Raw genomic sequence first — 18,785 nt, 5'->3', positions numbered from 1 at the left:
GTCCCAAATCAGCAATTGTCTGCAAGGACAAAGATTCGCTGAAAAATTATGACACATTTAACGGTGTTTTCACAGCAATTTCAAATATTTCCTCAAAACAATGTAAGTAGAAATGGCCATAGACCTGCTTTTGTTGGATTTGGGGGTATTTTTGTGAGGATCAAGTGTGTCTGTGAAAATTTCTGAGAGAACCTACTTGTTCTTGGCCTGGTTGTGTGCATGGACGAGGCCGTGGCGGTAGAGGAACTTGGACATGGTGTAGGGTTTGAGGAACATGTGGAAAGGAGAGCGTGTCTCCTGACGCTCAAACAGGTCGGGGTGGTTGCACACCTGCACAAAAACACACAAAAAGCTGCAAATAAATTATAAAGCAGCATGCTTGTTTGCTCTATTACTGAAGGATAAATATTAAAACTCTTTTTGAAAATCTGCTGCAGCTAAATAAACTGGATTTTAGCTCTTTGCAGCTGTAATTATTACTATTGTTGCATTGCAAGCCAAAAGGTTCGCAGCTCGTACCTTCCTAAATTGCATGACCAGGTTCATGAGGGAGGACGTGGTGCTGTGGGCCTGCTGAGCAGTGCCCATGGAGGACTGCAGCAGGTCCTCGATGGAGATCTTGTTCCTCAGAGCCTGGTAGAGCAGCCTCTGCCTGGACGTCAGCTTGCAGTAGGTCAGTATCTCAATCTGCAGACGTAGAGCAGAGCAAGTTGGAGTTAATAAAACTGTACAACTAAAGCAATATCAATACTATTATCTCGTTTTCCTCGGTTGAGTAAAGCCAAGAAAAGGACAGACCCACAGGGAAGTTTCTGTGTACGATTGCACATGGTTGGAAGAAAAAAGACATAATAGTATTTTGTTTTTCTGTAATATCTATTGCAAAAATCAGATGACTTGAATAACTATGTTTGGAAAGAATCAATCATTCTCAAATAACTGCAGTGATTTTGTAGGAGAATGTACCAGCATTGAAAGTACAAAGTCATTTTGAAAAAGGTGAAGAAAGCATTTTGGAACATTTCTGATGCAGTGCAAAAGTTTAATTTTTTTTTTTTGCTTTGGATGAAAATCAGATCTGTCTTCTGCTCTCATCATACAAAGTTTTGTGCTGCAGATTTAAATTAAACTATTAATCGTTTTGCCTCATGTAATGGCAACGACTGCAAGACACAGCTGACTGTTTCTGGTCAACATCATTCCTTCTGTAATATATATAATGGATCTCTTGTTCCTATCAAATCTTCATTGTCAGTGTTTTACTCCTGTTCCTTGCTCATGTTGCTGTGTACATGTGAAGCCCCAACGCTCCAAAACCCCAACTTTACAAATAATATTTAAGCTTAAAAAAAAAGAAAGAAAAAAGTGTCCAAGAAGCATGTATCAATGTATCAGACAGACTTGTCTTGTAGATCAATCATGGAAAATGAGAAACGTGTGAGTTTTCTTTTTGTATCAAGCAGCAAAAAAAAGCTGCAGCATGATATTTGATTTAATTTGCAACATGCCTGCTGCGCGTTTGCACATTGCAATGTTGATACTGAATCAATTTATTATGCAGCCCTGTATTTGCATGTGTAGTTCAAGTCAAAATCTCCAGTAACTTTTTTTTTTTTTGAGTCCACAATACTATTCTGCTATGCACACTGTGTTTTCACATGAAAACACAGTGTTTTCACATGAGCCTAACCAAAAATTAACTTATGGGTGCAAATGTCAACATTCTTTAAACACACATCAACCTTTTGGGTTTTATCTAATGCCACACTTTGATGAAAGCAGCGAGTGAACCATAAAAACCAACCATGGACCGCGAGTGAACTTCGACAGCCGGCACTGGCGTCAGCCCGCTGACAAAACAAGAGAAAACCAACGAGAGCACAGAAGTAAAGGAAGTGGGCTGGCAGGGCTGCATCATGTGGGTGCAGAGGAAAGTGAAAAAGACAGATGTGGGGGAGTGGTGAACTCTGCCATTCCTCCGACTCTGTGCATCGAGACTCCCACAGTGGATGAGTGAGTATGTGTTCGCCGCCTGTGACAGCAGGAGACCCTGAGTCCAACATCTGTCAGGAGGATCTGCCAGCGCGAGCATCACTCACATTCTTATTACAACACTCTCTGTGTGAATGAGTTGCTCAGATGGAGGGACGGTGCAGATTTAACCAGCAGACAAGGGAAGTTTATCTACTTGTTGACAACATGTGACGCTGCATTATTAAGTGAGAATTGTCACATAAAATTAAATTCAGCCAAACTTTTTCAGCACACACTCATACTGTAATTCTTCTTGTTAAATTAAGTAGTGAGATTTTATGTGCCTGATCCAAATTCTTTCTCATGTCAAGCTCAGACTGCAGGAGTTTTGGGGCGCTTTATCCCCATTTCACCTCTGCAGACAGTCACAGGAGAAATCTGGTCTGGGTTTTTGGTGTGAATCAGAGTTTGGCCCCGATTATTTTGTTATTCATTAATGTGTGGGGTTTTAGAGATCCAGTCTTAAACCTCTACAATTCTACAATTTAATTTTAGCAGATGCTTTTATCCAAAGCGGCATACATCTGAGAGCAGATACAACATAAGCACGGATCTAGTCAGGAGAAAACAACCCGGATAAGTGCCAGAAAAAATCTCTAAACTTCAAAACCTGACGGCAGGGTTGACAAACATTTTATTAAAAAAATAAAATACAACCCCAAGCTGCACAACTTACCAGAGTAGTATTATCGGAATCTACTAGACCGTGATATATTTCAATAGTTGAAAAAGTTAAATCCTCTGAACCCCAAAACCCACCACAAGACTTGAAATGCATGCTGTCTTTAAAAGAAAAATTGCCATAGTGACACAATTTATCTGTGAGAAACCGTAAAAACAGAAGAAAAAGTCACAATTTTGCATCACGTGTGATGTGCAATTCCTTTTAGAAAAGTTTGCCAAATCTAAGCTTGAAATCTCGACATTTCACCCAAATAATTGCATTCTGCATGTCTCATCTAGCTATTTTTATTTCCAAAAATAAGCTCTTTGTAGCAGAAAATTAAGTTCTCCACGATGCAACTATGAAACCATAACTGATTTAACTCTGATCAATTGTTACATTTTTTGGCTGACCTGCAGTCTGTGTTTTCACAGATTAGAGAGGAGACATGTATGGATACAAATTAGGACAGTCTAGAGTAAAATGAATTATATTTGAACCATAAAATAAATACAGGATGGTTCAAAAATGGTATACATAGAAGCAAGTTGTTGGAAGCGTGCAGCATGGTGAAACAAATTTCAAGACTAAAATGCCCCCATGTTTCCATATGAAATTTCCCCATGAATTCTGTATTTGCCATGCTAATGTTGATAATAACCTGAAGTGTGCCATGCATCATTACTTTTGTAATCTTGTAGTGTGTCCATTTCTAACATTGGAGAGGAGAATATCTGTAAAGTATCTCCGTGGGATGAAACTTGATTTCTAAATCTGTTTAGATTTTAAATCTCCTGTAGCCAGAGCCCAGAACCAAGGACATCAATTGGAATAATTACCATTTTTGGATCTTTAAAAACTGAAAACTGAGAACATCTACAACTTCATGTTTAAAATTTGCTCAATTTAAATATAAACTTCTGGACAGGAGGCCCGGTTCAGCAAATACCTTGTCTGAGAGCTCGTTTTCCACATCCTTCTTGATCCTGCGCAGCATGAAGGGCTTCAGGATCATGTGCAATCTGGAGAGCTGGTCTGAAAAACAAACATCAAACAATCATGTTTAACTAAAAAACAATTTACATGCAACAGTGAGCAGCAATAAAAGCTGCACACTGACATACAAATTACATAATTTCTGAACAAACAAGCTGAAAAATATTATGTGTTGTCAAGTGGAAAATAGGGGAAAATGCAGCTGAGAGAAACATTTTTGTTGCACTCACTCTCATCGATGGCAGACTTGTTTTCGGCGTGACTCTCTATGTCCTTGGAGAACCACTCGTTAAACTCTTCATGGGAATCAAACAATGTGGGCATGATGAAGTGCAGCAGGGCCCACAGCTGAGAGACAGTAATAACACGAGGTTGTTAACAGTTCTGAGTCGCACACACACTTGCCAACACTCACAAACGCTACTCACCTCGGCCATTGTGTTCTGGATGGGAGTCCCAGTGAGCAGGAGTCTGTTTCGACACTGGAACTGCAGCAGGATTTTCCATCGGACACTGAAAATGAACAGAAACTGAGTTTCAGATCTAATATAACAAGCATTTATTATCCATATCTATTATTTAGTGTGAAGTAGTCACACCAGTTACTGACCTGAGTGTAACTGAAGCTTTTTCAAAAACATTTACTGAGTGAATTTGTACGTTTTGACCAGTAAAAGCCAAGAGATGATGCACAGTCATGCAGCTGTGGAGGCTGAAGATTTCTTTCCAGACTTCATTACTGAGTTCCTTAATGATTTAAAGAACTGTGTCCTTGTTCTGCATATTTGTACTGATTTATTACAAACTGTATTCACTTATCATTTCTGAAAACACTTTCCCATGCATACTGTGCCTTAGAAAAGAATGTTTTTCCAAACTCAGTGGAAACTACAGGATTCTGTCCATATCAGCTTGCAGTGACTAGAATAACGGCTTTTATTTAGATTTTTCTTTCTTGGACAAAATTAAGTTGGAATTGTGGAGTTATTAAAGCAGCTGAAAGCTTTGTTAATAATGAGAACATATGCAAAGCATCCTAAATGGTTTGTTTATTCTACAAAACAATGAAAATGTAAATTATGGCATGTGTTTGGGATATACACTAGCCAATGAAACACACAATATGGATACGCTAACAAGTTAAAAAAAAATAAATAAAAACTTTAATGCTTTACCTGGTGCTGCTTTTCAGTGCCTGGGCCTCATCCAGGACCATGTACTGCCACTTGACCCTCTGAAAGTATTTGACATCTTGGACCACCAGCTGGTAGCTTGTGATCACCACGTGGAATGGTGCATTTTGCGTGTAAAGGGTTTTCTATCCAAAACATAAATGGATCAGAAAGAAAAATAACAGTGCAGCCTTTAATGACCAGACAAGAAATAGTGATGTAGCTTTATAAATTGTGTTTTCAAAATCACTTTAGCTTTACCTGGCTCCAAAATTTGCGAATCACTTTGCGATCATGAGGGTTTCCCCAGTATGGCAACACCTGATGGACAAATAATCAATGTAACGCAAAGGAAAAGATGTGTCCATTCTATCAATTAATTTGCATAAACCAATATAATCACTGTGTGAAACTTCTGCATCTAACCTACTCTTTCAGAACTTCTACAGTTACATTGAGTAATGTAAGAAAAACAGAGCCACCGTGATGTTCTCAGAGGCAACATAGCATCACATATGAATCAATGCAGCATTTGTTGATGTGGAATGTGATGTGAAAAGATTTACACATCATTGCATCACTCAACACGAGCTGGTACTCCATTGTTTTCAGTCAGTCTTGCTTTGAGTGCTCAGGAAGCTTATCTTCAAATTCTGTAATAGGGTCTTTTCACACCTCATTAGCAAAACAAACTGGAAACTGATTTATTTCCAAACTAGCTGAGAAAGTGGGCACAGCTGAATGTTGAGCACAACAAAGAGTTATGCATATTATAATGTGTGTGCAGTAAAGCGTAGCTGACATATTGATGTGTTTGACAAATGAATTTAGTCCATCAAAGGCCAGTTAAGGCGTGCAGAAGGATTTTTGGAGGACAGCAACAAAACCAGAAACAGCTTTCTAGTCGTGTATGAGTAATGCAACAATACTGCCACCTAATGGACAGTTGCAAAAATGCTTCATATCTGGTTACAGCTTCTAAAACAGCATTTCTCACAAAACTAACACAGATTGGGGTTAAAAATACAACGACAGAAGAACAATAGAAGTGGAGATGTGGGGATTCTTTGGACATGTGTTTTGCAGGTGTTTCCGCTGGTCCTGTTATAAATTCTCACCTTGAATTTGGGCACAAAGCGGGTGAACTCCTGATGCCAGTTGTTGAGCGTGGACGCCGGAGAGATGATCAGGAATGGACCCCAGATGTTGTCTCTCTGAGCAGGAACAGTAAAAAGAGAATTCATCATCAGCCTCTGCAACAGGTGGTCGCTGCATGTGTGAGCGACACCCAATAACAGGAAGCCCCGGCGGAGCTCAGCATGCTGTCAGCAATAATTAACTGAAAAGAACACATTTCCCTTGAATTCCACTTTTTCCCCTCTTTGGAGTTAAGGTATCTAAAGTGTTGACAAATCATCTATTTACGGCGATGAAACCAGCTCAATGAAATGTTCCAGCACCTGCAAAAACCTAAGCTAGAGACTCTTCAGAGGATGCAGGTGCACACAGAAGCTGCCTAATAGATGTTTTTGCAAGTCAGACACAATAGCAGAGACGGCCGAATATTCCACAAAGGGTTTTGGAAGAATGAAACCTGCTGATCTGGTTTCTCACCTCTGCCAGGTGGGCCAACAGGGCAATACTTTGAACTGTCTTCCCAAGACCCATTTCATCTGCCAGGATTCCATTGATTCCCTGCAGAAATGAGAAGAAAACAAAGGAAAAAAATCATCTGATGTGCTTGAATGATCATAAAATATCATGGAATCATTGAAAAGTCAAGAAACACAGAGCAATGACTGTAAACTAAAAACGTATTCAAAATTATGTGTGTTGACTGACGCTGAAAACACAAGCGCTGACCAAAAACGATGTTCATGAGCATTGTATTATACCAGTGGCATTCCACCATTATTCTTGAACTCCTTCCACCAAAACATTAACATTAAACCTCTTTGACAATTCACATCTCTAGACACATTAACATTGAACACTTTAGGTGCTATCAAAAAGTCCAAAGGTGTGTGAGAACAGAGGATGCCACAGTCATGCTGTGTGGCAAGCAGTAACGTGCAGCTTTCTTTAAAATTATCAATATCATTATGAATTTTCACAGATTCGCAATACATTAATTTAAAAATGTGCTACTTTGCCGGTAAAGCAACTGCCTTTCTCTACCTGTAGTCAACACTCTGCGGTCTCGAGCAATGTCCTGCCAACAACACTATTGATTGGTTATACATTATGAGTAACAGCTTATCAACAATGGAGGGTAAATGATCATAAAGTCCTCTTTTAATTAAACCTTGATAAAACATAAATAAAAGGCATTTCAGCAAAGTTTTGTACTGGAGATCTAGACATCAAGATTTCCATTTTTATTGCAAAGGTGTATCACTTCCAATTACTGCGTTATGGTCTCCTTGTTTACTAATAATTTGTATTTGCTCTTAAAAAGATTTAGAACTCATGACAGATGGTGCTTAAAATGTTCAGGATTTTGAGGAAGCATTACAAGCATTGCAGGAGCACTGGGAGCAGAGTGTCACTGCACAAGGAAGCTGCTTTGAAGCGGATGGTGGTCAAATCTAAATCAGGTATGGTTTTTGATTTTTATAAGCTGTCTGAACTTTTTGATCAGACTTTGCAAATCAACCTCAAAATAACTGAGAGAATCATTGAGTGATATAAAAAGGGTAATCATAAATGAACGACACGAACATCTTTCCTTAAAAGTAAGCAGAGACAGACGTGGTTACCTGTTCATAGAGGTTGGCCAGCCAGTTCATGCCTTTGAGTTGGTAACCTTTGAGTTTTCCGTTGAAGATGGTGGGCTGAGGAATTTCTTCCCCTGCGTGAATGGATGGATTCGAAAGGCTGTAGCTTTCTCCAAACCCAGAGCCAAGGGCCGAAGACAAACTGCAAGCAGCATGTAGAGATGCACTGCGACTGTCTTTAGCCTCTTCGTCAAACATTCGCGTCTACGAGGAAAGATTTGGAGATTAATCACAGTACAGATGGGGTTGGATGTAATGAGGGAATAAGTGCATCTCTGAGCTGTGCATGGTGAACTTACTCTTTCCTGATGAATCTGGTAGGCCTCTTTGGCATTCCTCAAGGCCTGAGATTTGTAGTATTCACTATCTGTAATCATAGATGAACATATGGCATTAAAGAATAAGAAACTGAAATTGAATCTGACATTTCTTTCACCATATACAGGAGCACATTGCCAGTAAAGTCTAAAATTAAGCATTACCGGGTATTTCCTACTGAATCAGGTACCGTACTTTCCAGACTATAAGCCGCTACTTTTTTCTCACGCTTTGAACCCTGCGGCTTATACAACGACACAGCTAATGTACAGATTTTTACAGGTGAGCTTCACGCCTTCAATACGTTTAGCCTCGTCACATCAGAATGAAATTACCAAACAGGTCACAGTTGACCAATGAAACTGTTCGAATTAAATCAAACGCACTCACACTAAATTCTTCTAATCAGTCATTTTGCGCTTCATGCACACACCCTCATCATGGAAAACACACAAAGAAATGCATATGATGCAGCTTTTAAGTTAAAGGCAATCGAGCTGCCAGTCAAAGAAGGAAATAGAGCTGATGCACGTAAGCTTGGCATCACTGAATTGATGGAGAGACGTTGGAGTCAGCATCGTGAACTGACTCAGTACGTTTTACTGCGGTGTTACAGGCACTGTTCAGAAAAAAAAGCAATTATTTAATAAAAAGCTAAAAAAAACTTTCTGTGTAAATACCTCATGTTATAATGTGGACACCTGCGGCTTATAGTCAGGTGCGGCTTATATATATACAAAACTTTTTTCTTTTTAAATTTAGTGAGTGCGGCTTATATTCAGGTGCGCTCAATAGTCCGGAAATCACAGTAAATGAAATGAATTACAGAACACCAGCAACAGTAAAGGGTGGGGGGGTGGGGGGTTTGCAACCCGAATAGTCAGATCTCTAAATAAATATTCGGATACCACCGTCACAACCAAATATTCGGACATTCGGGTCCGGCCCTAGCTCATACCATAGTCCTCCTGTCCCATGTTGACCATCACTCCTCCTCCAATGTCTATCTGTCTCTGGGCTGCAGTGTCTTCAAGCTTCCTCAGAATTTCCTCCTGAGCTGCATCTCCTCCTGGACCTCCAATGCTGGCTTTACCACTCATAAAGTGAGCATACAGCTCTGTCTGGGTGATGAGGAAGTTCAGTTTACGCTGCTGACGCTTGGCCTGTGAGAGACAAAGAGAAACCCGCAGAGAAAATAATCACAACTTGGGATTTTCAAAGAGTAATATGATATAGATGTTACAGCTTCCTCGTCGCCTACCTCTCTCATCTCTTCATCTAGTTTTCGCTGCTCCAGAGCTTCCTTCTCAGCCCTCTTCCGGTGCTCCTTCTCCACTTTGTCATATTTCTTCCAGTAGAGCATCATCTCCTTGGTGAGGCGTCTAGCACGAGGTAACGTCTCTTTGCAGTTCTTCTGAGCCTGAATAGCTGCACGCCGTACTTCTCGCATGCACTGATGAGCAAGCTGTGGTGACCAGAGCAGACAATTAAGGTTTTAATTCATAGATTTGCTTCTTGACACATAATACATAAAATAAATTACTGAAAAGATGTGAGGTGACTGAACTATGTAGTACTAAATTGTGGGGTTAGCCCGTTTAACTATTTTTCAACAGTTTTGTTTTCATGATTTTCAGGCGATTATAAATTACGGCTTGATGAAACACTGCAGCCATGCCTAGACTACATTAGCACTGTTGAGTACATCGGGAGTTATTACATCTACTACAGGATTGATTTTGCTCGCTAGCTGTGCAAATGCATTGTCCTTGGATGCTAGAATGTGCAGAGGTCTCGGTCTCCTTTTTCGCTGAATGATGAGATGAACAAGAGGTGGGTTCATTTTGTGATCAGGCATATACAGCTTCTGCAGGGACAATTTTATACAGGTAGTTTTACAAACTTTTATCTGCAACAGCTAAGAATCACAGATAATCATTGCAATTCTTTATCCTACCAGCCACTAACATATGGTGCCATTGTCTGCAGTACATACCCACCAATGTAGTGCTGGGCGATATGAAAAAAATCATACATCACGATATGGATTATTTTATATCACAATAACGATATATATCACGAGATACCACAACAAAGTATGTTCTCAGTTATTCTCTGAAAAGTTTGACAAAAATTTCATTGCTTACTTTTCTCCATGAATCTTCAACCTGTTGCTAGGGCTGGACCCGAATATTCGGTCCCCATGGTGGTATGCGGATATTAATTTTGAGATCCGAATATTCGCCCCCTCCTACCTCCACCCCCACCCCCCGTCGGGCGTTACGAACCGAGCTGAAAATTCTGTTCTTTCCTCCGTTAGCTCACCGCCTCTGACCTCACGGACCGAACCGAATGTTCGGATCGTTCCTCCGTTCGTCCGTCCGTCTCCGTCTCCCCCGCCTCCCGGGGGAATTAAGGAGGGGACCGAATATCCGGAGCCCAGAAACTGCTGTTCGGGGCAGCCCTACCTGTTGCGCGTCCATCGCTTTGCACTCATGAGTTAAGTAACATAAAGCATGTCGCAAACCCGCGTGACAATCAAAGAACGTAAAGCAGCGTCATGTCGCAAAAACCACAAAACCGAATTTCTTCTTTATTTTCACTGATATAAACTTAAGAGTATGCATAGTGACAAGAAAACACTAATACAATCGTCGCAGGCTATTTCATGATATATTTGCTGTAATAATTGATAAAATTAGGTTAGAAACGATAGAAGAGAAATGGCACGATAGACACTTTTCTATCGTTCTCACGATATGTATTGTCATATCGCCCAGCACTACACCAATGATTGCTTGTTTTACTATAGGGAGTCATTTTAGTCCAAAGCTGCAAAGTAGTGAAGATACCGTCTCTGCAGTGTTCGTTTGTGATTCTTTATCTAACCTGTTTTGTTCAGTCAAAACAAACTCACCTCCATTTGCACAGTTAGTATGATTCATTTGGGCTGTTGTGAAAGCTGCTCCAATTTTCAGCATTTTGAAGACTAATTTTATAAACTTTAACTTTGGCTGGGTGTTCAATGACACACTTTTCTGTTGTGTAAGAAACTTAGAACACAAGTGTTCCGTGTAGCTTTACATGGACTTCAAGCTACACTTTACTCCTGCTTGCCACATAAATTAGGAATTTGCGCCAAATCAACTATCAATAGAAAATGGTGAAAAGAAACTAAGAATCTTTAACAAAAAGTTTGCTCATTGACATTGTCCTTAAAAGTTCTTTTTCGTCAGACTGCACTTCGCTTACCTTCTTAGCATTGGTCAAAACTAGGTTCTTAGCAGACGTCTTCTGCTTGAAAGACTGTAAAAAAGTACAAAAAGGACTATTAGAACTTAAAAAGCTTTGAAAAATGATACTAAAAATCAAACCAACGTTCTAAAATATAGCTAAAAAAAATAAAAACGCACTGAAAAACAAAACACTCCACCATAAACGTACGTGTATAAGTCGGTGGCCATGTCTTTGTGCATACTAACCTTGGGGATTTCCTTTTTGGCGATGGTAAGCCACACCTTCCGCCGCCGTGCATTCAGCTGCTCAATGGTGAGGTGTTTCTTCTTGACCATGGGCAGTGGAGCATCATGGGAAAACTTAGCAAAGATTTTAGTGACATAAGGACGCTCCTCATCCAGAAATTCACCCTCTCCCCGTTTCTTCTTCTTCTTTACTTTTTTCAGTTTGGCTAAAGAAAAAAAAAGCAAAACGTAAATCTTGTCCACAATTTCAATAAATGCTGACTAATTCATCCTTTCACTTTTTTCTTACCCTTAAATTTCTTTTCATCCTTAATTTTCTTTTTCTTTGGGCCCAGCAGATGACGCTGTTGCTCATAGAAGGGATCATGACTAGACAGGAGTCCAGTGCTGTAGTACTGATACTGGTGAAGCTGCAGGAAAGATGCCACAACAAACACATAAGTCACTTGTATTCCAAACATTAGGAGGCACTGCATTTATCTATCTGTGCTTCTGTACCTCCCGGTCAGAGTAGAACTTGCTCTGATGCTGTCTGGTGTGTCGATGCAGCCTCAGCATGTCATGCAGCTCCTCTCGAGACAAAGTGAAGTTAGCGTCATCCGAGTCAGTGTCCGAGTCGGTGGTGTCATCACTCAACAGGATGCTCTGCAGGAGACGGAAGAAGAAGGTGGTTAAAGGAAGCAGAAGTTGTATGATATACAGTGTAAAACAGAAAGTAAAATGACAGCAAAACAGTCCAAACAAGATTAATTTACTGGCATTTGTTTCATCTGTTAATCAACAGAATGCTCAAACAGGAAATACAGTGGAGACTTTGTTAGTGCACACACCTTGAGCCATTTCCTGTTCTTCTTCAGCTTGGTAAAATTGTAGAGACTCGTTTTATCTGCCTTTTGGTCTGCAGAGTTTAAAAGGAAATATAAATATGCATGAACTGCATCTTTCATGACGAGATAAAGGACACCAGTGGAGGTGTGCATGTGTAGCGACATGTGAATAAGATACAGCTTTGGAAATCATCAAATCACTGTGAGCATGAGTTTCTGTTTCATTCTTTGCAGTTCTTGGTGGAAATATACTGTGTTTTCTTTTATGGGCTGCAATGAATAGCCGTTTTGTTGATTCCAGGACAGTTGGCAACATCTCTCTCTAGCTGTATTTCTCTTTGTTAAGATGTACACTCACAAATATGAACAAACATCTAAATATTAACCTTATAGTTGTAAAATGGAGAACCAAAATTGACGTGCAAGTTATTGAATAAAAAGAAAGCAATAATTAGGTGACTCTGAGAGGGTCAGTTGGGAGGCAGTGATTAATTTTTCATGGAATGACCCATCTGTCGTCTTTACATATACAGCTTATTCACAAAATAATGGTGAGTCAAACAATGTTTTTAGCCATCTGGTGCAAATTATTTAAAAAATTGCTGGATTTCAATAATTATTAGATTTTTTCAAGACTTTTTTGAACCACTATGACAAAATTTAAACAAAATGAGCGATGTCAAGGACCTGTTGTGTAGATTTTACAAAGAAAATAACAGATGGTCGGATAATTATTTCCAAACATGTAAATATAGACGTTTCTTACCTTTACCTTGCAGAAGAACTCCATTAAGAGGCTTTCCGTCTGCTAGTCCATCCCCTTGCTCACATGGCTCACTCTTCACTGTCAAGGCTGTATGTTGACTGGAGGAGTCCAGGGATAGTCCCGTCCCCAATGCACCATCACTGTCATCGCTGTCATCACTACAACAAGAGAAACATGCAGCTCTACACCCACCATTTACATCCAATTTTCACTTTGGACATGTTTTGTAGCAGTAAATGTCAGTGATGCTACTGTAGCGGCTGTGCAGATGACAAGAGGGAAAATTGGCAATGAAAACATTTGATTTTTGGGTAAGTTTTATCAGGATAGGATCGAAAATTGCTGCATTTGGGGCCCACAAACCAAAGGCGACATTAGTAGTAGCGACCTTTAACCTTCACCTCCTGTTTTTCTGTACCTGGTTATGTCTCTGTTGAAGACAGCAGCAGTCTGGCACAGAAAACTGCCCAACTTCAGGGATCTTTCTAAGCGTTGCAGGTAAAGAGGTTTGGCCAGGCCGGAGGTCCCTGAGGTCCCAACCTCCAGCCGGCCGCCTGGCCCTGACGCCATACAGCCCAGGCACGTCTGCCCAGAAGGGCAGGACCTTTTACTGGAGAAAGAAATAGAAAGAAAAGGATGCTTCATGTCAGAAAGAGCAGCACAGAAATAGTAGGAGAGGCTATGATACTGTTTTTTTTAATGTTATTAAACAACATAATATACAAGATGTGAAGATATTAAGGTTTCTACTGGAGAACTTAAGGACTGTAAACCGAGACTTTCATAAGCAGTTGTTAAATTTGGTCTTCATTTTCCCAACTAGTCTTTGCTAAAGGTGAAACTCTCCTTCTGGCCTGGTACAAAATCTTTCAATTAGTGCCTACATTTTAAATTTTATCACAGTAACAACTCTTACATAAGCAAAATGTTTTGGCAGTTTTGTGGCAAACTACGCAGCAAAGAAATCAGCTTGCCAAAAGAAAATTATTCCAAGTGTACCAACTTAAGTTTTGGAAAACTTCCTGCAACATTTGCTATTTGCCAAGTTTCCCATTAGTGGTAAACATTTCAGTGAATGTTTGCCGTAGATAGCACTTCTGGCGTTATAAGATTCCAGGTTTCTGTTAGCTGTAGCTGATTGCTACAGAAATGTTTTCCAGAGTCACATAAAATATGAATTTATTACACACTTGAAAAAAAAGCATTATAAATCAACTGTACCAGAAGTTACCCACAAAAGTATGTAGAATTCCACCATACATTTGGCACAAATCTAAATTGCATATGAAAACATAATCAACATTGCTGGAGGTAACCTACAACAGACACCTAAACTATCTGTGAGGAAAACAGCCATTTATTTCATAATACAGAGCTACATTTCTCCACTGCTGTAGCATCAAGTATCATAGAGCACACAGTCCATTCAGCAAATTTTAATGTATACACTGAACTTACCTCCGTGGTAAGAGCTGACATTGTTCTTGATTCCAAGACTAATGGTCACAAAAGGGCAAAAAACCCTGAAAAAGAACAAGAAACTCAGTGACACACTGATATTCAAATGACAACAATAAAGCGTTTTTATGGTGGTGTACATGTATTTAAGGAAAATATCCTATTGCAATAGCACCGATATTGTAATATATTTTAAGTCATGCCTCAATTCAATATTCACTGTGTAGTAGAATCAAAACGTGATGAATCATCATGAGACGCCATCAAAATAGTAACTCTTCTACATTCTAACTTAGAGACATAAACTGCTGCAAACGTGTATTTTTACGTTTGGTAAATGGCACAGAAGGTACAAGAATTATTATAAAAGCTGTGACTTTGTTGCGGGACAAAAATAAATAAAGTAATAATACTAAAATAATAATAATTCCAAAGAAAACATGTTAGTTCTTTTCTGTAAACAATTTTTGACATGAAAATAGGTCATTCACGGCTCAGGAGCAGCATCTAAATATTCTATATTCTGCAAGCAGTTAAATGAATGAATGATCATAAATAAACTGGGTAAGATGTCCTGTATAATGTATATCCTGAACTGCAGCCTTAGCAATTTATTAATTGTAGTGTTTCAAAATGTGATTTCAAATTTTGTCATTGTTCAGCCCATGGGACTAGTATGGATGAGTACTACTTATTGTGTTATACTAACAATGTGAATTATTATTTTAAAAAACACTGCATTACATAAAACACACGCAGGTTGTTCACCAGTGTCACAAAATGTAAATAAATAGATGAAAAGCCAATTTTTTTAACACTATTGTGCAGGGCTGAACAATTAATCAAAATACTATTAAAATTGGAGTATGTCCAACTGTAGTATCCACATCACAGAAGCTGCTATTTTTTTTATGAGAGTAAAATGTACCACGACATACCAAATGGCATCCAGGCATAAGGGAATATGTCTGTTTGTTACAGACTGCAGCAAAATCATCACATCATCATTTTTATACTTGTCTTAGTAGCAAAGAAATGCAAAACTGACTCATTTTTACTAAAATTCTGGCTCACCTCACATCACGTGCTGCAACACTAAGGAAAAAATGCGCTGTATAAGTGCAGACCATTTACCATCTGTTAAAATAATCGCAATATGATTTTGTTTTTGCATCATTCAGCCCTACTAGTGTGTATTTAAACTGTATAGTGTGTTTTTAGTGAAAATATTTTAAGGAAACTTGTTCTGACTGGGTCAAGTCTGAGAGTTTTATTAGTTTCTAATTCTCGTTTGCATCAGGCACAACATATTTGTTAAGAAGTGATAGCACATACTGTTATCATACCAGTCATTTCAATTAGTTAGAAATCATTTAGATATAAATAGCGGGATTTCACCAATTGCAGTAACTGCAATGCTGTTTGCCAAGTGCTATGTAGTCTAATAGAGCTGCAACACTTAATCAATTAGTTGTCAACTACATTGTCAAAATTAATCAGTTTGAATAATTTCTAAAGAAATAAAAGTAGAAAATTTCTGATTTTAGCTTCTTAAATGTAAATATTTACTGTTTTTCCTCCATTTTGACTGTAAACTATGTCTAGGTTGTGGACAGAAAAGGCTTTGATCATTTTCACCTTTTCCTGGCATGTTATAGGCACAAATATAATTGGGAAAATAATTGCAGATGAAAATCATACTTAGTTGCAGTAATTTATAGTGTATACGTTTACTTTAACTTTTTCAGCGTAAATACTTCTTTAAGGAACATTTTAATTCGTTGCCCTTACTCCACATTCTTGTTTGTATCTCACAAAATAAAGAAATTTTTGGCTATGACAGCACATACTATATTTATGTCAAGCATTTAAGCTCATCAGAAATGGATCATTCTGAATATAATTTCATTTTACCAATTGTACACACTGTTATTATACTGTCAAAGCCATCATTTTATTCCCAAGTGTACAGGTGGTTGTTTTGACAGTTAACTGTAAACTCGAAACACAGTAATTACCAATAAATACTCGTTATACTCATTAAATGTTGTACAAGTTCATTGTCTTGCTATTAGAGCTAACACTAATTTAGCCTTATTCATAAAATGAAGAAACAGTAAGACGAGTTATTTAATCTAGTATTTCTCTTCCTTTGCTCTCGTCCTCACGTTATGATTTGCTAGCTAGCAAGTCCAAGCTAGCGTTAGCCCGGAGCTGCTAACTAACCTTCACTGCTTATTAGCTTGCAGGCTAACGATCGTTAGCTGCCTCTCCAGCGATAGTAAAGGGTCAAGGTGCAGGTACACACACACTGGTAGCTTTCTGCTTTAGCACCCCAAAATTTCAGTTAGCATTAGTATTTTTTCCTAAAGATGCAGCTCTAATTACAACATAAGTGACTCCTTGCTAACTCCTGACTAAAGTAGCTTTTTATCATAACCGCTAGCTGGTTAGCTTCCGAAACACAGAAGCTTTTTGACACCGACGTCCTCTCACACCATTAATATGAAGTATTCAAATCGGCCCTGTCTCTTTAAGGCCACCACCTCCCTGCCCAATCTATCTATTAAGATATGATATCGGTTTAATGGGACTTCTTTAGCCCGTTTGTTGCCGCTATGCAGCGACAGCAAGGCCCTCCGCCCGCGCCTCTCGTACCCCCGCCGCGGACTTGAGCGGAGAGACTCGGTTGCCTGGTGAACGCATGATCCCCTTCTTTTAATTCTTTCTCCCTCCCGGCCATCTTCCCCACTGCTCCTTCGCCATAACAACCGCCACGGAGTCTCTCACCTCGGCCCCGTGTCCCCCTTTTCGGTCTCTCTCGTCGCTGCTGCCGACTCTCGGTTCTCTGACTCCAAAATGGCGGTTTGAGGCGCCGAGCGAGTCTGTGAGCTTTGAGTCGGCAGCAGCAGCAGAGAGGCGGCCACTTTCTGTTACTGAGAGAGCAGAGACACGACGCCATGGCGAGGGGACAGCAAGGAGCAGGCACTTTAATCGATCGCAGAAAGAAGGACGCTCGTCTGTCGATGTCTTCGAGGACGTGAAGGCGATTAAAAAATCTGCAATGCACCATTCGCTAGTAAATAAAGATAAACGATCAACAAACGTGAGGTTTTAGTTCGTAAATGTGTAAATAATACAAACGTATCGATGAATATCCGATCTCGACTGATTGAGTCTGCTCACTGCGAAGATTACCGAGCTACGTCTTACGTCACCAAAAGGGAACTCCGTTTTAGGTAAAGTGAGGCAGCCAAGATTTAATTTGTTACTATGACAATGAGTCTAAGATATTTTTTTCACATTTATTTGAAAAATTGTCCATTAACATATGTTTACAAGATCGCATTGTTCTTGGTTTTTTTTTTTTTTTTTTTTTTTTAAATCAATTATCTTCCTCTTCCTAACAAAAAGCAGCAAGTTCTGGGAATATCAATTACAGATTTTTATTTATTTTTGGAGAAAGTCAAATGAATTCATTTCGTAATGTCATGATTTTTATATATTTTATTCGTATAATGTTAGAATCTTGAAACATTGCGGGCTAAGGTGAGCCCACAAATATGTAAAATATACCCTCGTAACCACACTATTTTCAAGTTATGTGAAGTTATATTTCAAGCTATAAATGTGTATAAAATATTATTCACTGTGCTCAAAGCAAAACAAGGTGGTCCTAATTCCTTCCTTTCTATACTTAACTCTGACTGGAATTTGTCTGAATTATGTTGATTTACAGCTGTAATTGTATGTAAAAGTGTGTCATGTGGGGGGGGGGGTATTTAAATTCATATTGTGCTTGTCTACTTCTTTCCCCTTCAGTGTTAATTAGTATATCATGGTTATTGTCATAGCTTTTCTTTTTATTCATTTGTGTTTATGTATGTAAAAATCTGAGCCGAGATCTGACTGTTTTCAAAGGCAAAAACCAAAAAATAAAACACCTGAGATCTGAGGCAACAAATAGAACATTTTAAGCTGCAATCTCAGACACCCAGGTTTAACAATGCCACTAAATATTACAGAAACATATTTCATCTTCAATTAATTGCTCCCTTTCTAATGTTGGTCATTCTTTTTATTATTTATATATTACTTGTTCATCATTGTACAGTTTTTTTCTCTCTCCTGTATTGTGTGGGTAGTTGTTTCTGACACAATATGTACTAACTTTTTGGGGTAAAAGTTTAATAAAGCCTTTCATTTAAAAAAACATACCAAAACAGAAATGTGCTTTAAATTATTCATTTCAGGTGTTAACTGAGAGCTCCAGAAACCTCTCAAAAATCCA

General features: G+C 39.0%; 1 protein-coding gene across 4 annotated transcripts in view; it reads right to left on the bottom strand.

Annotated features, from left to right (window-relative positions):
- ino80 (INO80 complex ATPase subunit) overlaps positions 1–17,432 on the bottom strand; it is a 54,353-nt gene extending 36,921 nt beyond the window's left edge. Inside the window, exons 1-22 of one of the 4 annotated variants that reach the window (XM_035952500.2) lie at positions 17,285–17,432; positions 14,495–14,559; positions 13,455–13,646; positions 13,037–13,194; positions 12,274–12,341; positions 11,942–12,088; positions 11,733–11,853; positions 11,444–11,649; positions 11,214–11,267; positions 9,223–9,426; positions 8,920–9,124; positions 7,943–8,010; positions 7,626–7,847; positions 6,481–6,561; positions 5,985–6,080; positions 5,128–5,187; positions 4,870–5,012; positions 4,123–4,207; positions 3,925–4,042; positions 3,648–3,733; positions 520–687; positions 197–330 (exon numbers count right to left, since the gene is read on the bottom strand). In XM_035952500.2, the coding sequence (XP_035808393.2) occupies positions 197–330; positions 520–687; positions 3,648–3,733; positions 3,925–4,042; positions 4,123–4,207; positions 4,870–5,012; positions 5,128–5,187; positions 5,985–6,080; positions 6,481–6,561; positions 7,626–7,847; positions 7,943–8,010; positions 8,920–9,124; positions 9,223–9,426; positions 11,214–11,267; positions 11,444–11,649; positions 11,733–11,853; positions 11,942–12,088; positions 12,274–12,341; positions 13,037–13,194; positions 13,455–13,606 (2,576 nt within the window). In that variant the 5' untranslated portion in view covers positions 13,607–13,646; positions 14,495–14,559; positions 17,285–17,432. The other 3 variants (XM_035952502.2, XM_023279485.3, XM_035952501.2) reach the window with 3 other exon arrangements.
- Positions 17,433–18,785: the final 1,353 nt, after the last annotated feature.

Source organism: Amphiprion ocellaris, chromosome 12 (genome assembly GCF_022539595.1).
Source record: "Amphiprion ocellaris isolate individual 3 ecotype Okinawa chromosome 12, ASM2253959v1, whole genome shotgun sequence".
In the NCBI taxonomy this organism is placed as follows: domain Eukaryota; kingdom Metazoa; phylum Chordata; class Actinopteri; family Pomacentridae; genus Amphiprion; species Amphiprion ocellaris.
Note: the sequence above shows the minus strand (reverse complement) of the source record. Positions and strands in the feature narration are given on the sequence as shown.